This window comes from Rhincodon typus, unplaced genomic scaffold (genome assembly GCF_021869965.1).
Source record: "Rhincodon typus isolate 14 unplaced genomic scaffold, sRhiTyp1.1 hic_rhity00001344, whole genome shotgun sequence".
Classification (NCBI taxonomy): Eukaryota; Metazoa; Chordata; class Chondrichthyes; order Orectolobiformes; family Rhincodontidae; genus Rhincodon; species Rhincodon typus.
Genome location: NW_025966982.1, coordinates 2,504 through 19,050, shown reverse-complemented (window position 1 = coordinate 19,050; position 16,547 = coordinate 2,504). Strand labels below are relative to the sequence as shown.

Below are 16,547 nucleotides of genomic sequence, written 5' to 3'. Positions count from 1 at the left end.
AAACATTAACTCTTGTTTTCTCCTTCACAGATGCTGCCAGACCTGCTGAGCTTTTCCAGCAACTTTGTTTTTGTTGTTGACCACAATCTTTAGGATTGACAAGCTTCAATCATGCCATCTTTCTCGTGCTCCTGGAGATTGAAAAAGCATTTGAGTGCATTTAAAACTGAGGCATTGCTTAACTGGGTGACAAAGTAAACCAAGTACAAGAGTTGAATGCGACTTGGTGCAAATTGTCATCAGAGTTTTATCTGGTCATTTGGAAACGGAGTTGAAATGGTCTAGACGTAATAAAGACAGAAGTGGGGTTTTTGCTCACAGATGAACTGTCATAGAGTCCAGCAATAACCAAGGAAGAAATAGGCTGTCTTGGCAGTGTCCCTGATGTATGTTTGGAAGCTTATCTTGATCAGTTATGGGACCCAAGTTGCCAACAATCTGGTCCAGCTTTGGACATTCTCCAGGAAGAGGAATGAAGTTTGTGGTAATTATCAAAGATGATGGCTTAAATCTGTCAAATATTTAGTTGGAAATTTCTGTCCATCTACTACTGGATGTTGAAGAAACTGTAACTATCTTTACGTCAACAGAGATGAATGAAGAGACATGAGGTTGAACTGTATCACTTTCCCAACTTGGCACTTTTGAAAGATGTCACTGAAAGGTAGCGTATAGCGAAGAAATTGGGAAGACCAGATCTTAATTCTTGATCACCAAAAGAAACTGTTTGGAAGTAGGCAGAGCAGTTGATGCAGGTAGTTCTTTCCAAGCTATGACTGGATGCCTGAAAAAGGTCAGTGCATCACTACTCAGTTGGGTGCCATATTAGAGGACAATGTTGTGGTCAGCTTATAACTATACTTGCTAATAAAAACCTCATACCCAAAAGTACCCAGGCAGTAGAGGTCTTTTTGAGGATTGGGCAGCTTCAAAGTAGCTGCTAAATAATTTAAAGCTCGGGTTCCGATGGCACAGGCTGGAAGATTTTATGGCAAGTTATCCTGAGTTTGAAATAAATCTTAACTCTTACAGATAAATATCACTTTTGACTAAATATTTGAAAAGAATATCAACTGATGCAGGGGTGGGAGTGAAGTGGGGGGGGGGGGGGGGGGGGGGAGGGGGGGGGGGGGGGGGGTGGGGGGGGGGGGTGGTGGAATTGTGAAGACCACAAAAGCCAGCATACCTTTGTTGAGCTGAGCAGCCTATTTCTATACTCTTAAGTTATTTTAAATTACTCCAAACATGTTTTATGAAATTAGAGAGATCTTTGTTTGAGAAGCAGTGAGCAGCAGAGGGACCTTGGTGTGCATTTCCACTGGTCACTTAAATTAATGCAACAGGCAGATAAAGTGGTTAAGGAGGCATATGGAATACTTGCTAGAATTTAACAGCAGTAAGGTTATGCTGGAACTGTATAAAATGTGAGTTGGGCTAGAGTTAAAGTATTGTGTGCAATTCTGAAATCCATGTGATAGGAAGGATGTGATAGCACAGTAGAGGTGCAGAGGAGATTTACCAGGATGTTGTCTTGGTTAGAGAATTTTAGTTATGAGGAGAGACTTGATAGACTGAGATTGTTTCCCTTAGAGCAGGTTAGACTGAGGAGAAAGCATAATTGAAATGTATAAAGTTGAGAGGTATAGACAGGAAGGAACTTTTCCTCTTGGTGAAGGGGTCAATGACCAGGGGCCTGTAGATTTTAAGGAAAGGAACAGGAGGTTTAGAAGGGAGATGAGGACATGTTTTTGTTTTAAAACGACAGTGTGGTGGGAATGTGGAACTGTCTGCCTATAAGGGTTGTAGAGGCAGAAACCCTCATAACATTCAAGATGTACTTGGATGTACGCTTGCAATGCCAAGGCATACAAGACCCTAGGCCAAGTGCTTTAAAATGGGATTCGAATAGTTACGTTGTTATTGACCAGCGCAGATTTGATGGGCCGGGGGTCCTTTTCACTACTGGATGATCTGCTGAAGATGTAAACTTTCTTCCCAAACTCTTCATTTCTTTGAATGTTCGATTTGTATTTTTGTCTGTACTCCATAGTTTGTTTTTGAAACCATACTTAAAACTTTGACTAACATTTCTGCTGCCGTTGTTATCATAATTTTTTCTAAGCACTGCTTCAGTAAATTGAACTAGAGCTTCTGAGCCCAGGGCTCGTCTACTCTGGCTGCTTTCTTTTCTTTTTCTCTTCCTTTTTTTCCTCTTTGTCCTCTTTATTTTACTTCTTGTTGAACAGCTTTCAGGTTCCGGCGATGACATCACAGGTTACTGGGCTCAGTGCAGACTTGTGGCTTTGGAGGCGAGTTTGGATTCCCAGCAGCTTCTGTGTCCGGTGCAGATTCATGGAGGTGGCAGGCGAGGAGAGTTTGGGTGCAGTACAAGACTTGGTGATTGGCAAAGTGGGTCCGAAGCGGACTTGTGGCAGTGGGAGAGTTGAGCTGGGTACTGTACAGTACCCACTGGCATCAGTGGCGTCTGCAGTGGCAAGGTCCAGCAAGGTCTCTGGCGACAGGATCAGTGGAGGCGAGACGCAACCAAAGAGTGGCGACTTTCATTCCAGCAGTTGTGTGGTGAAGGGAACTCATACCTGGCTACCAGGCCCATAGCTGATGGCCCATGGCGGAGCACTTAACAGGAAGGACTGAAGTCGAAGACTTCCTTTATTTCTTTATTTTTCTGCCTTTATATTTTGTTCTAGTTTATTTTTCTGTGTTTTAAGATGTTGCCAGAGAGTGATGATACAATACATCACTTTTCACTGTATTTTGTAACAAAATACACATAGATCAGATCAAATCCATTTTAAGATGCTCTTAAGGGAAGTATTTTTTGCTCCGTAGTGATTCTTAGTGACTCTTAGCTTCCACTGCCGTGCAAGAATGAGCGTCCTTGAATATTTTTAAGGTGGAGGTTATGAGATTCTTGATAAGCAAGAGGTTGAAAGATACCTAGGTGGGTGGGAATGTGCATTAATCAGATCAGCCCTGATCTAATTGAATGGCCAAACAGACTTGAAGGACCAGGCACCCTCCTCCACCTAATTCGTACTTGTGTATCTTCTGCTCTTGTCCTTCTAGGTTGTGGGTTTGAAAGGTGCTTTGTCGTGGAGTTCCTTTAAGGTCTGTGGTTATGTGGTTTTATTACTTTCACCACTCCTTTATAATGGTGCGATGGTTGCAATTTTCCAATGCAATGACAACTTCCAAATCAGAGATTTTGGAAGATTGACATGTGCAGTTTCCTCAGCCTTTAAACAGAAGTGTTTGGATCCTGCAGGTTTGTTGCTATTACTTTTTCCATTATCATTTTTAAAAGCTTCATACTAAATTCAGTTAGCTTTTCTTTTATTTTTGCTGAAATGAAGGATTTCAGTTGCATACTCCACTTCATAAGTGAAGTTGTTAACTCTCATCTCACCATGGGTTCAAAATACTTTTTAACTGGAACTGAACATGGGTTACCAGAGTAGTTATCGACGTAAAGTAATCATTTAAAACTTCCAGTTTAAAGACTTAACCTAAAGAATCCTGTAGCAAATCTGGTCACCCTCTACACTCTACATAAGATGCTTAAATAAAATTTTACTTTTTCCATTGCAGTTTTAATCAACCTTAGTGTTACCTTAGGTGGTGCATTTTGTATTCTTATTTTTAATCTGTATTACTATTTTGGTTTAACATTAAGTTGAAGCCATTCATTATGCAGTGTTATGTAATTGGAAAAACTTATATGATTTGAGTTCAGAGTTATCAGATTTAACCTTTAACTGCTCGTCTTTCACAAGTGCTCATGGTTGCTCCTTTCAACTAGATGTTTTACCAATCATTTACTAAATGAGAAGGTGAAAAGATCTTTCACTGGTAAATTATGTAGTATAAAATTGTGCAGTAAAAGTTTGGAATAAACACTTGAAATATATTGACATTTTAAGGTGGAGTATTGAGATTCTTGATAAACAAGGTTGAGAGATTATCTAAGTAGGTGGGAATGTCAGTAATCAAATCAGCCATGATCTTTTTGGTAGTCACCAAGAGCTTTGTCAGTCAGAGGTTTCTAGCAAGCTTGTGCTTTTAAGACACCATGTATACTGATAGTTTCATTAAACAGCATGCATTACTTCAACAGTTGCACAGTAGTATCCTTTTGATATAGGAAATATAATTTTGTCGTGTAGTGTTTCAGAGATAGTAGGAACTGCAGATGCTGGAGAATCTGAGATAACCAGGTGTAGAGCTGGATGAACACAGCAGGCCAAGCAGCATCAGAGGAGCAGGAAAGCCTCGACCCGAAATGTCAGCTTTCCTGCTCCTCTGATGTTGCTTGGCCTGCTGTGTTCATTCAGCTCTACACCTTGTTATCTCTTTGTCCTATAGTGCCTTGTTTTCTGGAGACTGGACCTTTGTGTCTAAGTTGAGGCAGTTGCCACATGTTGAAATTGATGGTCGCATTAATGTTCTCACCTTTTGGTGAACAGACATTGTTTAATTCTTAATTTTAGTGCTTACTTAAAACCATTCCACAGCTTGTCTAAAATCATGTACAAGCACAAACTTCCTGTCAGTTTACTATTCTTCTGCAAACAAATCAAGTAAAATATTTTGGCATAGTGCTGAACTAAGTGATTTCTTATTTCTTCAGACATAACCAAATATTTTAAAATTCAGTATTTTTCATTGTGATTGAAGAAATGTGTCCACAACTTGCTTCAATAAATATGATTGTGTTAGTAGAACAGTTCCTCCTCTTCTCTTCCGAAATGCAAAATGGATCAATTTTTCCTTCTGATTTCCAACTGTCTGTTGTCTTCATCTGGTCCATCTGACGCGTCCCTTCCTTGACATTGTGGGATAGGCTGTTTACTAATGTTACACATAAATAACTATTAATTACAAAGCCTAAACTATCTCAATTGTTCTTCCTCACATCCTTCCGAAAAGGACTCCATTTCGTTTTCCCAGTTTCTCCGTCACCTTTTGCATCTGCCCCAAGGACTGATGATCCACTTCCATAACAGTGCATGCGCCATTTCTTTCTTTCTTCCACAATCAAGAATTCTTCCCACTGTAGTCAGCAAATTCCTCAATAGATCCCGCCCCCCCCACCCCTTTCCTGTACCAGTCCTCTCCCTCGCAGCACGCAAGCGTGCCTGAGTGCTAGTCATGTCAAGATTTTCTTGGTTTTGTTGTCAGTACAGCTGACTTACAGTCTGCAACCAACACCTACTATTAACTCCTATTCTGGATCTATCTCTTTACAACCAGCACAGTTACTTTGCACTTATTAATCCCAATTTGTTTCTGTCTGTCAAGTAAGTTTTTCTGTCCACAATGCTACTGATCCTTTTTATACAATGTATGCAGATTTTTCTGTGGAATTTAATAGTTCTTATTGAGCACAGCCTGGAAGTTGTGAATAGTATCGAGTGCACTCCCTTCTTGAACACAAGCATCATATTATCTATTCCAGTCTCAGAGCATAGCATCAATGTTTGAAGAGGAAATAAAAATCAGGGCCAGAGCTTTCGTTTGATTTCTTTGAATAGCATAGAATGAGGGCCAAAAAGTTTTCAATGGCTTATTCTTTTAGTAAACCTCTCTTGCTGATGTAGGAACACAATGTACTTTTGCTGATATTGGAATTTATCAACTTCCGAGATCATCTTGTGTTTTTGAAGATTTCCTGCTTCTTATTGATAAAATGAATTGCTATTTTCCCTGATTTCAATTTGAGACCATTCCTTTCTTCACTGAACTTTTTTGTCTTTTTCTAATCCACTGACCTTACCTGAGACTCCTAGACTTATCTATGCTTTTGATGAATATTTTGTGGTCATTCTTTTCAATTATGTTACACTTGTCTACTTTTTGCTTCATTTTCACTTCTCAGAATAAAGTCAAGTGCTTGCCTTTTTTGGTTAGGAGATTGATAATCTCAGCAAATCCAGATAGAGCATGCATCTTTCCCAGTTTAGCAGAAGGCGTGAACTTAGTCTATCTTGGACATGTTATCCTAGGGCAATGGAAATGCTTCAAGGACATTTAAAGCTTGCATGGAAAAATTATAATTACCCCATCAATATGTAGGACACTGTAGCATAAGACCACCCAACTGGAGAAGAGGCAACTGCAAAGGTATTGGGTTCCTCATTACTTTGATAGATACAAAAAAAATGTAGAGGAAAGTGTTGGGGGGCGGGGGCTGTGGGATGGGGTGGAGAAAAAGGAGATAAGCTTGCAGATGACGTAAAGATTGGCCCAGTGGTTGACTTGAGGAAGGAGAATATAAACAGATCGGTCAGATAGGTCAATGGCAGATGGAATTTACCCTTGGTAAGTGTGAGGTGATGCACTTTGGAAGAAGTAACAAGACAGTGAGCAAGAGGAAGCTCAGAGGAGCCGATGGATCTTGGGGTGCTTGTCATAAATCCCTGAATGTGGCTGGGCAGGTTAATTGGCATCTAAGAAGGCATATGGGCACTTGCCTTTTAGTCAAGGTATAAGCTATAAGAGCAGGGAGGTTAAGCCACAGCTGGAATACTGGCTGCATTTCTGGTCACTGCAGGAGAGGTAGGATGTGATTGCAGTGGAAGGGATGCTGAGGAGGTTCTCCAGGCTTTTGCCTGGGATGGAGTTCATTAGCCGTTTTAAAAAAAAAAAGCTGGGTAAGCTCAGGTTGTTTTCTTAGTGGGGGTAAATAATCAAAACACCGGCACTTTAAAAAGGAGGAAGAGAGACAAAGACGGTGACCACATGGGAAGTGAATCAGATGGAGAAATAAACCTGCACCACTGTCCTACTCGGCAGTGAATCTGCACAGCTGACTGCCTCTGCTCTTTGATTTTCAGTACCTCTGGACGTTGGAGTTCGTCTAAGAAAAACAAAGAGCAAAATTCACAGCTGACTTGGAAACACCTGTGAGGAAGCTCACAGCAAGGGAGTAGCTAAGTGGCTAGTTTTAAGTGTAACCTTGCTGTTTTTCTTTTGTACATCTACAGTACTGAGTAGAGTAGATTCTTTTTGATTATGTGTTTTCATTGAGATATGTCTCAATTTAAAAAACATAAAACATAGATTCTAAGTTAGCCTGGAGCAGTGTTTTTAGAGCAGTAAGACTAAGCTATTTTCTGGGTCTGTAGATTGTTAAGGTGTAAATGTTGCATTTAATAGAGCGATATGCTCTTCCTGTTGGATGCGAGAGATTGGGGAGAGTTACCAGGTTACTGATGCTGATGTCTGCAAGAAGTGTTTGTTTGTGAGTCCTATCGGATCGCATGGATAGGTTGGAGCAGCAGTTAGAGGCAATGAGGAATTTACAGGAGCTGGGGGTGTGATGGATGGCAGTTGCAGGAGGGGAGACACCGTCAGGTAGATGGGTGGCCTCCAGGAAAAGTAGGAGAGGGAGGCAGGTAGACAGGAGTCTCCTGTGGCTATCCCCATCTCAAACAAATATGCTGTTTTGAAAAATGTAGGGGCTGATGGACTTTCAGGGGAATGTAGCACTGACAGCCAGGTTTCTGGTACCGAGACTGACTCTAATGTAACGAGGGGTACGTGGGGTTCCAAGCGTTTGATTGCGATAGGGCAATCTCTATTCAGAGGCACAGGCAGACATTTTCATGGCTGACAGAGAGACATCAGAACGGTGTGCTGCCTCCCTGGAGCCAGGATCAGGAATATCTCAGAGGGTGCAGAATATTCTTAAATTGAAGAGGAACCAGCAGGAGGTTGTTGTACATGGGGAACTAATGACATAGAAAGAGAAAAGAACGAGATTCTGAGGATCGAATATAGGAAGTTAGGCAGGAATTTAAAAAAGGAGGTCCTTGAGGCTAGTAATGTCCTGGATTACTTCCAGTGCCACAAGCTAGTGAGGGTAGGGTTAGGAGGATAGAGCAGATGAATGCATGGATCAGGAGCTGGAGCCGGGGAGAAAGATTCACATTTTTGGAACATTGGAATCTCTTCGGGGTAGAAGTTACCTGTATAAGAAGGACAGATTGCACCTAAATTGGAAGGGGTCTAATATAGTGGCAGGGAGATTTGCTAGAGCTGCTCGGGAGGATTTAATAAGGGGTGGGTGGGAGTGTGACGGTGGGACCCAGGAGATAATGAGGAAAGAGATTAGTCTGAAAAGGGTACAGTTGTGAGAAGGAGCAAGCAAGGCAGTCAGGAACAAAGCAGAGAACAAGGTAGGACTGATAAATTAAACTGCATTTATTTCAAGGCAAGAGGCCCAACAGGTAAGGCAGATGAACTCGGGGCATGGTTGAGAACGTGGGATTGGGATATCATAGCAATTAGAGACATGGCTCAGGACAGGACTGGCAGCTTAATGTTCCAAGATTTAGATGTAGAAAGGGGGGCAAGAGAGAAGGGGGAGTAGTGTTTTTGATTAGGGATAACATTACAGCTGTACCTGGGGAGGATATTCCTGGAAATGCCTCCATGGAAGTTATTTGGGTGGAACTGAAAAATAAGAAATGGATGATTGCCTTATTGCGATTGTACTGTAGGCACCACCACACTCCTCCTCCTCCTCCTTCTCTCCCTCTCCCCGCCTCTCTCTCTCTCTCTCTTCCCCTCCCCCACCCCAAAAAAAAGAGTCAGTGGGAACTTGAGAAACAAATTTGTAAGGAATCTGTCATCTGTAAGAATAATAGGGTGGTATGGTAGGGGATTTTAACTTTCAAAACATAGACTGGGGACTGCCATAGTGTCAAGGGCTTGGATGGAGAAGAATTTAAGTGTGGACAAGAAAATATTTTGATCCAGAATGCAGAAGTACCTATTAGAGAAGATGCTAACCGTGACCTACTCTTGGGAAGTAAGGCAGGGCAGGTGACTGGGATGTCAGTGGGGGAGCACTTTGGGGTCAGTGACCATAATTTTATTAGTTTTAAAATAGTGATGGGAAAGGATAGACCAGATCTGAAATTTAAAACTCTAACCTGGAGGAAGGCCAATTTTGACAGCATTACGCAAGAACATCCAAAAGTTGATTGGGGGTGGGGGGGAGGATGTTTGCAGGTGAAGGGACAACTAGAAAATGGGAAGCCTTCAAAAATGAGAACGTGAGTCCAGAGATAGGACATTTTCTGTTAGGGTGAAGGGCAAGGCTGGTAGGTATAGGGAATGCTGGATGACTAGAGAAATTGAGGTTTTGGCCAAGAATGAGGAGAAAGCAAGGGTCAGGTATAGACAGCAGAGATTGAATGAACCCTTGGAGTATAAAGACAGTAGGAGTATAGTTGAGAGGGAAATCAGGAGGGTAAAAAGGGACATGAGACAGGCTTAGCAAATAGGGTTAAGGAGAAGCCAAAGGGATTCTACAAATACATGAAGGTCAAAAGGGTAACTAAGGAGAGAATAGGCAACCTCGCTGATCTTTAAGGGGCCCTATGTGTGTAGCTGCAGGAGATGGTGGAGACACTAAACGAGTATTTTGCATCCGTGTTTACTCTTGAGAAGGATATGGAGAATGTAGACTGTGGGGAAATAAGTATCGACATCTTGAAAAATATCCATATTACAGCGAAAGAGGTGCTGGATGTCTTAAAACATGTAAGGCTGGGTAAATCCCTGGGACTTGATCAGGTGTACGCTAGAACTCTGTGGGAAGCTAGGGACGAGATTGCTGGGCCACCTGCGATATTTGTATCATCGATAGCCACAGGTGCATTGCCAGAAAACTGGAAGTTGTCCAACGTGGTGCCACTATTTAAGAAAGGTGGTAAGGAAAAGCCAGGGAATCATAGACCAGTGAACCTGATATCAGTGGTGGGCAAATTGTTGGAGGGAATCTGGAAGGACAGAATTTACATGTTTGGAAAGGCAAGGACTGATAGGGATAGTCAACATGGCTTTGTGCCTGGGATATCGTGTCTCTCAAACTTGATTGAGTTTTTTTTAGAAGAAGTAACAAAGAGGATTGATGAGGGTAGAGCAGTGGGTGTGATCCATGTGGAAGATACCAAGAACTGTAGATGCTGGCGTCGGAGACTCCACAGTGTGGAGCTGGATGAACACAGCAGGCCGGGCAGCATCAGAGGAGCAGGAAAGTTGACATTTCGGGTCAAGTTCTGAAGAAGCGTCCTGATCCAAAATGTCAACGTTCCTACTCCTCTGATGCTGCATGACTTGTTGTGTTCCTCTAGCTCCACACTGTGTTGACATAATCTAAATGGACTTCATTCAGGTGTTTGACAAGATTCCTCATTGTAGACTGGTTGGTTGGTAAGGTTAGATCACATAGAATAAAGGGAGAATTAGCCAGTTGGATACAGAACTGGTTTGAAGGTAGAAGATAGAGGGTTTTGGTGGGAGGGAGGGTTCTTAACTTACCTCTGGACCCCCTCCAAAGCCAGCATATCCAACTTTAGATACAGGATCCAAAACTGCTCACAGTATTCCAGATGTTGTCTGACCATGTATACCATGTCTCCATTTTCATAGCAGTCAACTTCTGTATTCTGATTTTCATAGTCCAGAATCTTGAATTGAATTGAATTACCTTCGTTGTCACACGCATGCCTCTCATGTAGCTGCTGTCAAATGTTAAGTATATAAGGTAAGTGTGAGCTTAAGGTGGGGAAGTGGAGGGTGGCAGTTGGGTAGAATCCCTAATAATTACTAGGGAGTTCGGCTGTGTTTAAGAATCTTAAGTTTTCCTAAGTACTAGTTTTTTTTTTATTCTAATTGAAATCCTTCAAATTCCCCACCTTAAATGAAGACTTTTGGAGCATTTCAGTTGCCCAGGCAGTTCATTTTGGAGTCTCCTGTAACGGAGATTCTGCAATGTCCTCATGCGAAACTCCCATCTGGAGGGGAACGACAATCATGTGGTCATCAGAATATCTGTAGCATAGTAACCAGGAATGTTAAGTTCTCTGTCATATTCAAACATGGGGTGTGGCGCTTTTGCCGTTGCTATATTGAAATGTCTATTATAATCCATCTATAGTTGGCAATGTCTCCATCTTTAAATGAATATGCAAAGCATTCAGAAAACATACCATCCAATACTAATTTTATATTTTGAAATGGTGATCCTTACTGCTTTATTTGTGGTGTTTTTTTTTAATATTTATTATTTCTTTTCTCTCTCTCTCTCTCTCTCTCTCTCTCTCTCTGTCTCTCTCTCTCTCTCTCTCTCTCTCTCTCTCTCCTCCTCCCTCCCCCCGCACACACATTATCTCAGTGCCTTACTGTAATTTGGGAAAAACGATAGGAAAAGCATTATTTTGAAATTGAGAAGAATGGATGATGGAAGAAAATTACTGTTATATGTAACTGATTTCTGTCAAAGTGGCCTGATAATTTACAGTCTGAGTTTTGGTCTGGGAGTATTCAATCTGCCAGAAAGAGGAGTATCAAGTGGCAGGCCATGATTCATTGCTGTATTCTGAAATTTAGTAACGAGCCTGTTCAGTTTAATCATTGGGCCATGCTCTTGTTATGCTGAAATTGGACAAGTAAAGACACGCTCCAGATCATGGCAGGTATGAAGGCTGCTTGGTTGTGGGTGTGTTGAGCAGTACCAAAGCGTAGTGTAATGTCCAAAGTACAACTGCCTTTTCTCCACTTTTCTCAGTCCATCTCTGCTGCAGTCTTGTCCATGATTTTGTCACGTCTGGACTCTACCCCATCCCACTCTTCAAACAATTTGGATGAGAATGTAGGAAATGTGGTTGCTGAGTTGTAAATTTAGACCATAGTTGGTGGTGTAGTGGATAGTGGGGAAAAAAGTTATCAAAGAGTACAACAGAATCTTGATCAAGTGGGTGAATGGGCTGAGGAGTGGCAGGCAGAGTTTAATTTAGATAAATGTGAGGTGTTGCATTTGGTAAAGCAAACGAGAGCAGGACTTGCACATTTAATGGGGAGTGTTGTCGAACAGAGAAACCTAGAGTTTCAGATACATAATTCCTTGAAAGTTGCATCACTGGTGTACAGGGTAGTGAAGATGATGTTTTGCACGCTTGCCTTCATTGCTCAGACCATTGAGTATAAGATTGGGACATCATGTTGCAGTTGTACAAGACATTGGTGCTTTAGGAATACTGTTTAGTTCTGGCTACCCTGCTTTAGGAAGGATATTATTAAATTGGAGAGGGTGCAGAAAAGATTTACAAAGATGTTATTGGGAGTGGAGGATTTGAGTTATAAGGAGAGGCTGGAGCATAGAAAATTGAGGATCACCTTTAGAGGCTTAAAATCATGAGGGGTTTTGATGAGATGAATCCCTAGGATGGGGGGAGTTCAAAACAAGAGGTCATATGTTTAATGTGAGAGGAGAAAGATTTAAAAGGAATGTGAGGGGCAACTTTTTCACATAGGGTGGTTTGTATGTGGAATGAACTGCCTGAGGAAGTGGTAGATGCAGGTAGAGTAACAACATTTAAAAGACATTTGGATAAGTGCATGAAATGAAAGGGATATTGGCCATGCACCGGCAAATGAGACTAGTTTGGGAAACCTGGTCAGCATGGACAAATTGGACTGAAGTGCTGTAGGACTCTGACTCTAAAATGTTCACTCCTATATTTGCTGATCTACACTGGCTGCTTGTCCCAACACATTTAAATTTAAGCTTGTCATCTTCAAATCTATTGATGACTTTACAGAATCCTACCTCTGCCAACTCCTGTAGATTTGCATCATCTCCCTATTTTCCTAAACCCCCCCCCCCCCCCCCCCAAAAAAAAAAGCACCACCACCCACAATTCCTGAAACCTTGGATTCCAGCCTGTTATGCATGCACTATCTGTCTCTAATCCATTGCTGTATCAGGGCCACACTTATAACTTCCAGGGCCTTAATTTCTTAGTCTCCCTCAGCAATACCCTGCTTCTCACTGTACTGTTTGAAACCACCACATTTGCTGTGTTGGCCAGCTTTTGGTCATTTCTGACAATGTTAACATATGTATTCTGTGTCTGTTTCCATATAAAGGCAACTTATCAGTGATAAGTAATTGGAGCAAGTTCAATCAGGTGGGACGTTTGTGTAGCTTAAATCTGTCATATTTTAAGGAGTGTTGTTCTCATGCCTATTAACTAGCACCCAATTGTGAGTGTTAACTATGCAAATAAACAGTTCCTTATTTTTTTGTTCCACAGAATCGTGAGCTGCAGATAATGCGAAAACTGGATCATTGTAATATCGTCCGATTACGGTACTTCTTTTACTCCAGTGGAGAAAAGGTATGTTTGTATATGTACGTTGTTTATTCGTTCTTGGGATCAGAGTGTCACTGGCAAAATGCTTTCTGATACAACAGGGATGGCTCATTTGGCATTAAGGGTCAGCCATGCTGCTCTGCATCTTTTTTAATTCCTTCATTGAATGTGAGCTTTGCTAGTTAGGCCAGCATTTATTGCCCATCCATAATTGGCTTACTTAGCAGTTAAGAGTGAATCACATTGCTCTGGCCTCACACTTGGTCCAGACAAGGTAAGATGGCAGATCCCTCACTAAAGGGGACTAATGAGCTAGATGGTTTTTTTCTGACCAGCAGCATGGATACCATTAGAATAGTTTGTTTCTTCCCCCAGATTTTTGTTGAATATCAACGTTGAAATTCTAACCCATGTCCCCACAGGTGGTTGAGAAGATATATGCGATAGTTGCTTTTATTAGGCAAGGCATGGAGTTCAGGAGCAGAGTGTTATGCTGAAATTGTATAAGGGTTGATTGGACCACAGCTGGAGTATTGTTTGCAGTTCTAGGATCCACAATATGGAAGGGATGTGATCACATTGGAAAAAGGTGCAGAGGAGATTTACTAAGACACTTCCTGGACTGGAGTGTTTCATTAAGAAGAGTGATTGGACAAACTGGATTGTTTTCCTTGGAGCAGAGGAGATTAAGAAGGGACATGATTGAGATGTATAAAACGGGGGACATAGACATGGTAGACAGAAAGGGATCAATGATGGAGGGGATCAATGGCCAGAAGAGAGAGATTTCAGGTAAGGGGCATGAGGTTTTGAGTAGATGTGAAAACAAAACTCTTTTCACTCCAAGGGGATGGGAATGTTGAATTTATTACCTATAATGGTAAATACAGAAACCCTTATAACATAGAATATTTAGGTGTGCACTTGTAATGCCGAAGTGTACAACTCTCTGGGTCAAGTGCTGAAAAATGGGATTAGAATAGTTGGATGGTTTTTTGACTGGCATGCTCAATGGGCTGAAGGACCTTTTTCTGTACTGTAGACCTCTTTGACCCTACACCATTAGCCTGAATTATTTGGTCAGTGATATTACCGCCTTCCCTATAATCTGAAGTCACAAAGGCCAGACGCTGCAAAAGTGCAGATTTCATTCCCTTAAAATCTTTCATGACAGTCTGTTAATTTGCCATCTTTTTATTCCAGATTTATTTCATTAACTGAATTTAAATTTTCCAGCTGCAAAGCTGGGATTTGAACTCGTCTTTGGGCCATTTGTCCTTGTCTAGACTGCTGGACCAGCATTATAACCCACCTTGCCCCCATGCTGTCCATATATGATCACAAAACCTATCATTTTATTCAAGCTTTGCTCAACATTTTTTAAAAAATGTACATTCAACATCACTTGACTAAAGCCTCAGACCAGTACTCTGAAAATTGCTGAAAATTTAGGTTTTTCTTGTGGAAAGACCAGGGCATATTATTTTTCTGTATTTTGATTATGGACTGAAATGGGGAAGGAACTGTTTTAAATCTAAGGGTTGCTGCAGGATTATTGCCATTTTTAAAAGCAAGTAATGTGGTACTTTATTGTAAGCACAGTTTTGGCAGTTGCTCGTTTGAGTTAGCGTAGCTTGAAGATGAGGCGGAGCTGATGGGTGTAAACAAATGGAGATTCAGCAACAAGTTGCTGATTAGTCTCTATTAATGATCACTAATTGATGACAGCAGCCCTCTGCCTGCCAACAACTGAGTGGTTTTCAGGGAGTTGAATAGCTTAGGATTGTGAACAAGATAGGGAGAAGCCAACTGATCTCTGCCAGCTCAGGAGTTCTCTCTCTGTTCTCAAGTAAAAGCCACTTTAAGCCTGACAAAAGAACTTTTATCTTTCCTTCAACAGTTGCTGTAAGCTGTGACTTTTAATTAGTCAGAGACCTTTTATAAGTGTAAACTAGCCACGCTGTGCCTCTTGCAAACCATTGAAAACATCTGGAGAAGGAAGACTGAGAAACCAGGTTCTGATCAGCATAAGAACAATCTTAGCGGATCCTGTGAACAGAAACCACTACACGTGCATAATGTATTAAATGTAAAGGGGATTTTATAGGATGATTTGAGTTTTAACTGTTAGAGTTAAATGCTGAGTTTTCATTATTGTTTACCTGCAGCTGACATCTACTTTTTTGTAATAAAAAGTAATTCTGGCTAAGTACTTAAACCTGCTCCATGATTTCTGTCAACCTGAATCTGAAAGCCAAATGAATTGGGGAATTGTAGTTAAAGTTATACAACACAGAAACAGACCATTCGGTCCAACTTGTTGGCACCAACTGGCTATCCTAAACTGATCTACTCCCATTTGCCAGCATTTAGCCCATATCCCTCTAAATCCTCTGTATTTATATACCGATGCATGTGTCTTTTAAATGTTTTAATTGTACCTGCCTCCTCCTCCACCTCTGGCAGCTGGAAAAGTTGCTCCTCTGGTCCCTTTTTAAATCCGCGCTCCCCCCCCCCCCCAAAAAAAACTTAAACCTATCCCCTCTAGTTTCGTACTCCCCTACCCTGGGGGGAAAAAATTTTGGCTATTCACTCTATCTATACCTCTTATGATTTTAATAAACCTCTATAAGGTCACTCCTCAGCCTTCAGTGCTCCAGGGAAAAAATGCCCAAGCCTATCCAGCCTCTCCGTTTAGCTCAAACCCTCCAGGCCCAACAACATTCTTGTAAGTCTTTTCTGAACCCTTTCAAGTTTCACCACAACTTTCATATAATAGGGAGACGAGAACTGCATGCAATTTTCTAGAAGTGGCCTCACCAGTGACCTGTACAGCTGCAACATGACATCCCAACTCCTTTACTCAATGCATGGACCACCTGCACCTCAACTTTCAGGAAACTATGCACCTGCACCCTGAGGTCTTTTTGTTCAATAATACTCATCAGGGCCCTACCGTTAGTGTTTAAGTCAAGCCCTGGTTTCCCTTACCAAAATGCAACAAATCATATTTATCTTAATTAAACACCATCGGCCACTCCTCAGGCCATTGGCACAACTGATCAAGATCCCATTGTATTCTGAGGTAACCTTCTTCACTGTCCACTACAGTGCCAATTTTGGTGTCACCTGCAACCTTACTATGATTTCCCCTGTATTCGCATCCAACTCGTTGATAGAAATGGGGAAAAAAGTGGTGGACCCAGCACCGATCCTTTATAGCTCAGCACTGGTCACAGGGTCCAGTCAGATAAATAATCCTGTACTACCACCCTCTGTCTCCTACTTTCAAGTCAGTTTTATATCTAATTGGCTAGCTCCTTCTGTAATCCATGTGATCTAATCTTACTCACCAGTCTA

The 16,547-nt window shown here is 41.5% G+C and overlaps 1 protein-coding gene across 1 annotated transcript in view; it reads left to right on the top strand.

Moving 5' to 3' along the window:
* Positions 1–15,405, top strand: part of LOC125481225 (glycogen synthase kinase-3 beta-like) — a gene marked incomplete at its 5' end in the record, with an annotated part of 22,833 nt that extends 7,428 nt beyond the window's left edge. The window contains 2 exons of the mRNA XM_048592499.1: positions 13,128–13,211; positions 15,088–15,405. Of these exons, the coding sequence (XP_048448456.1) occupies positions 13,128–13,211; positions 15,088–15,096 (93 nt within the window). The remainder of the gene's footprint in view (positions 1–13,127; positions 13,212–15,087) is intronic.
* Between the last annotated feature and the right edge of the window lie 1,142 nt (positions 15,406–16,547).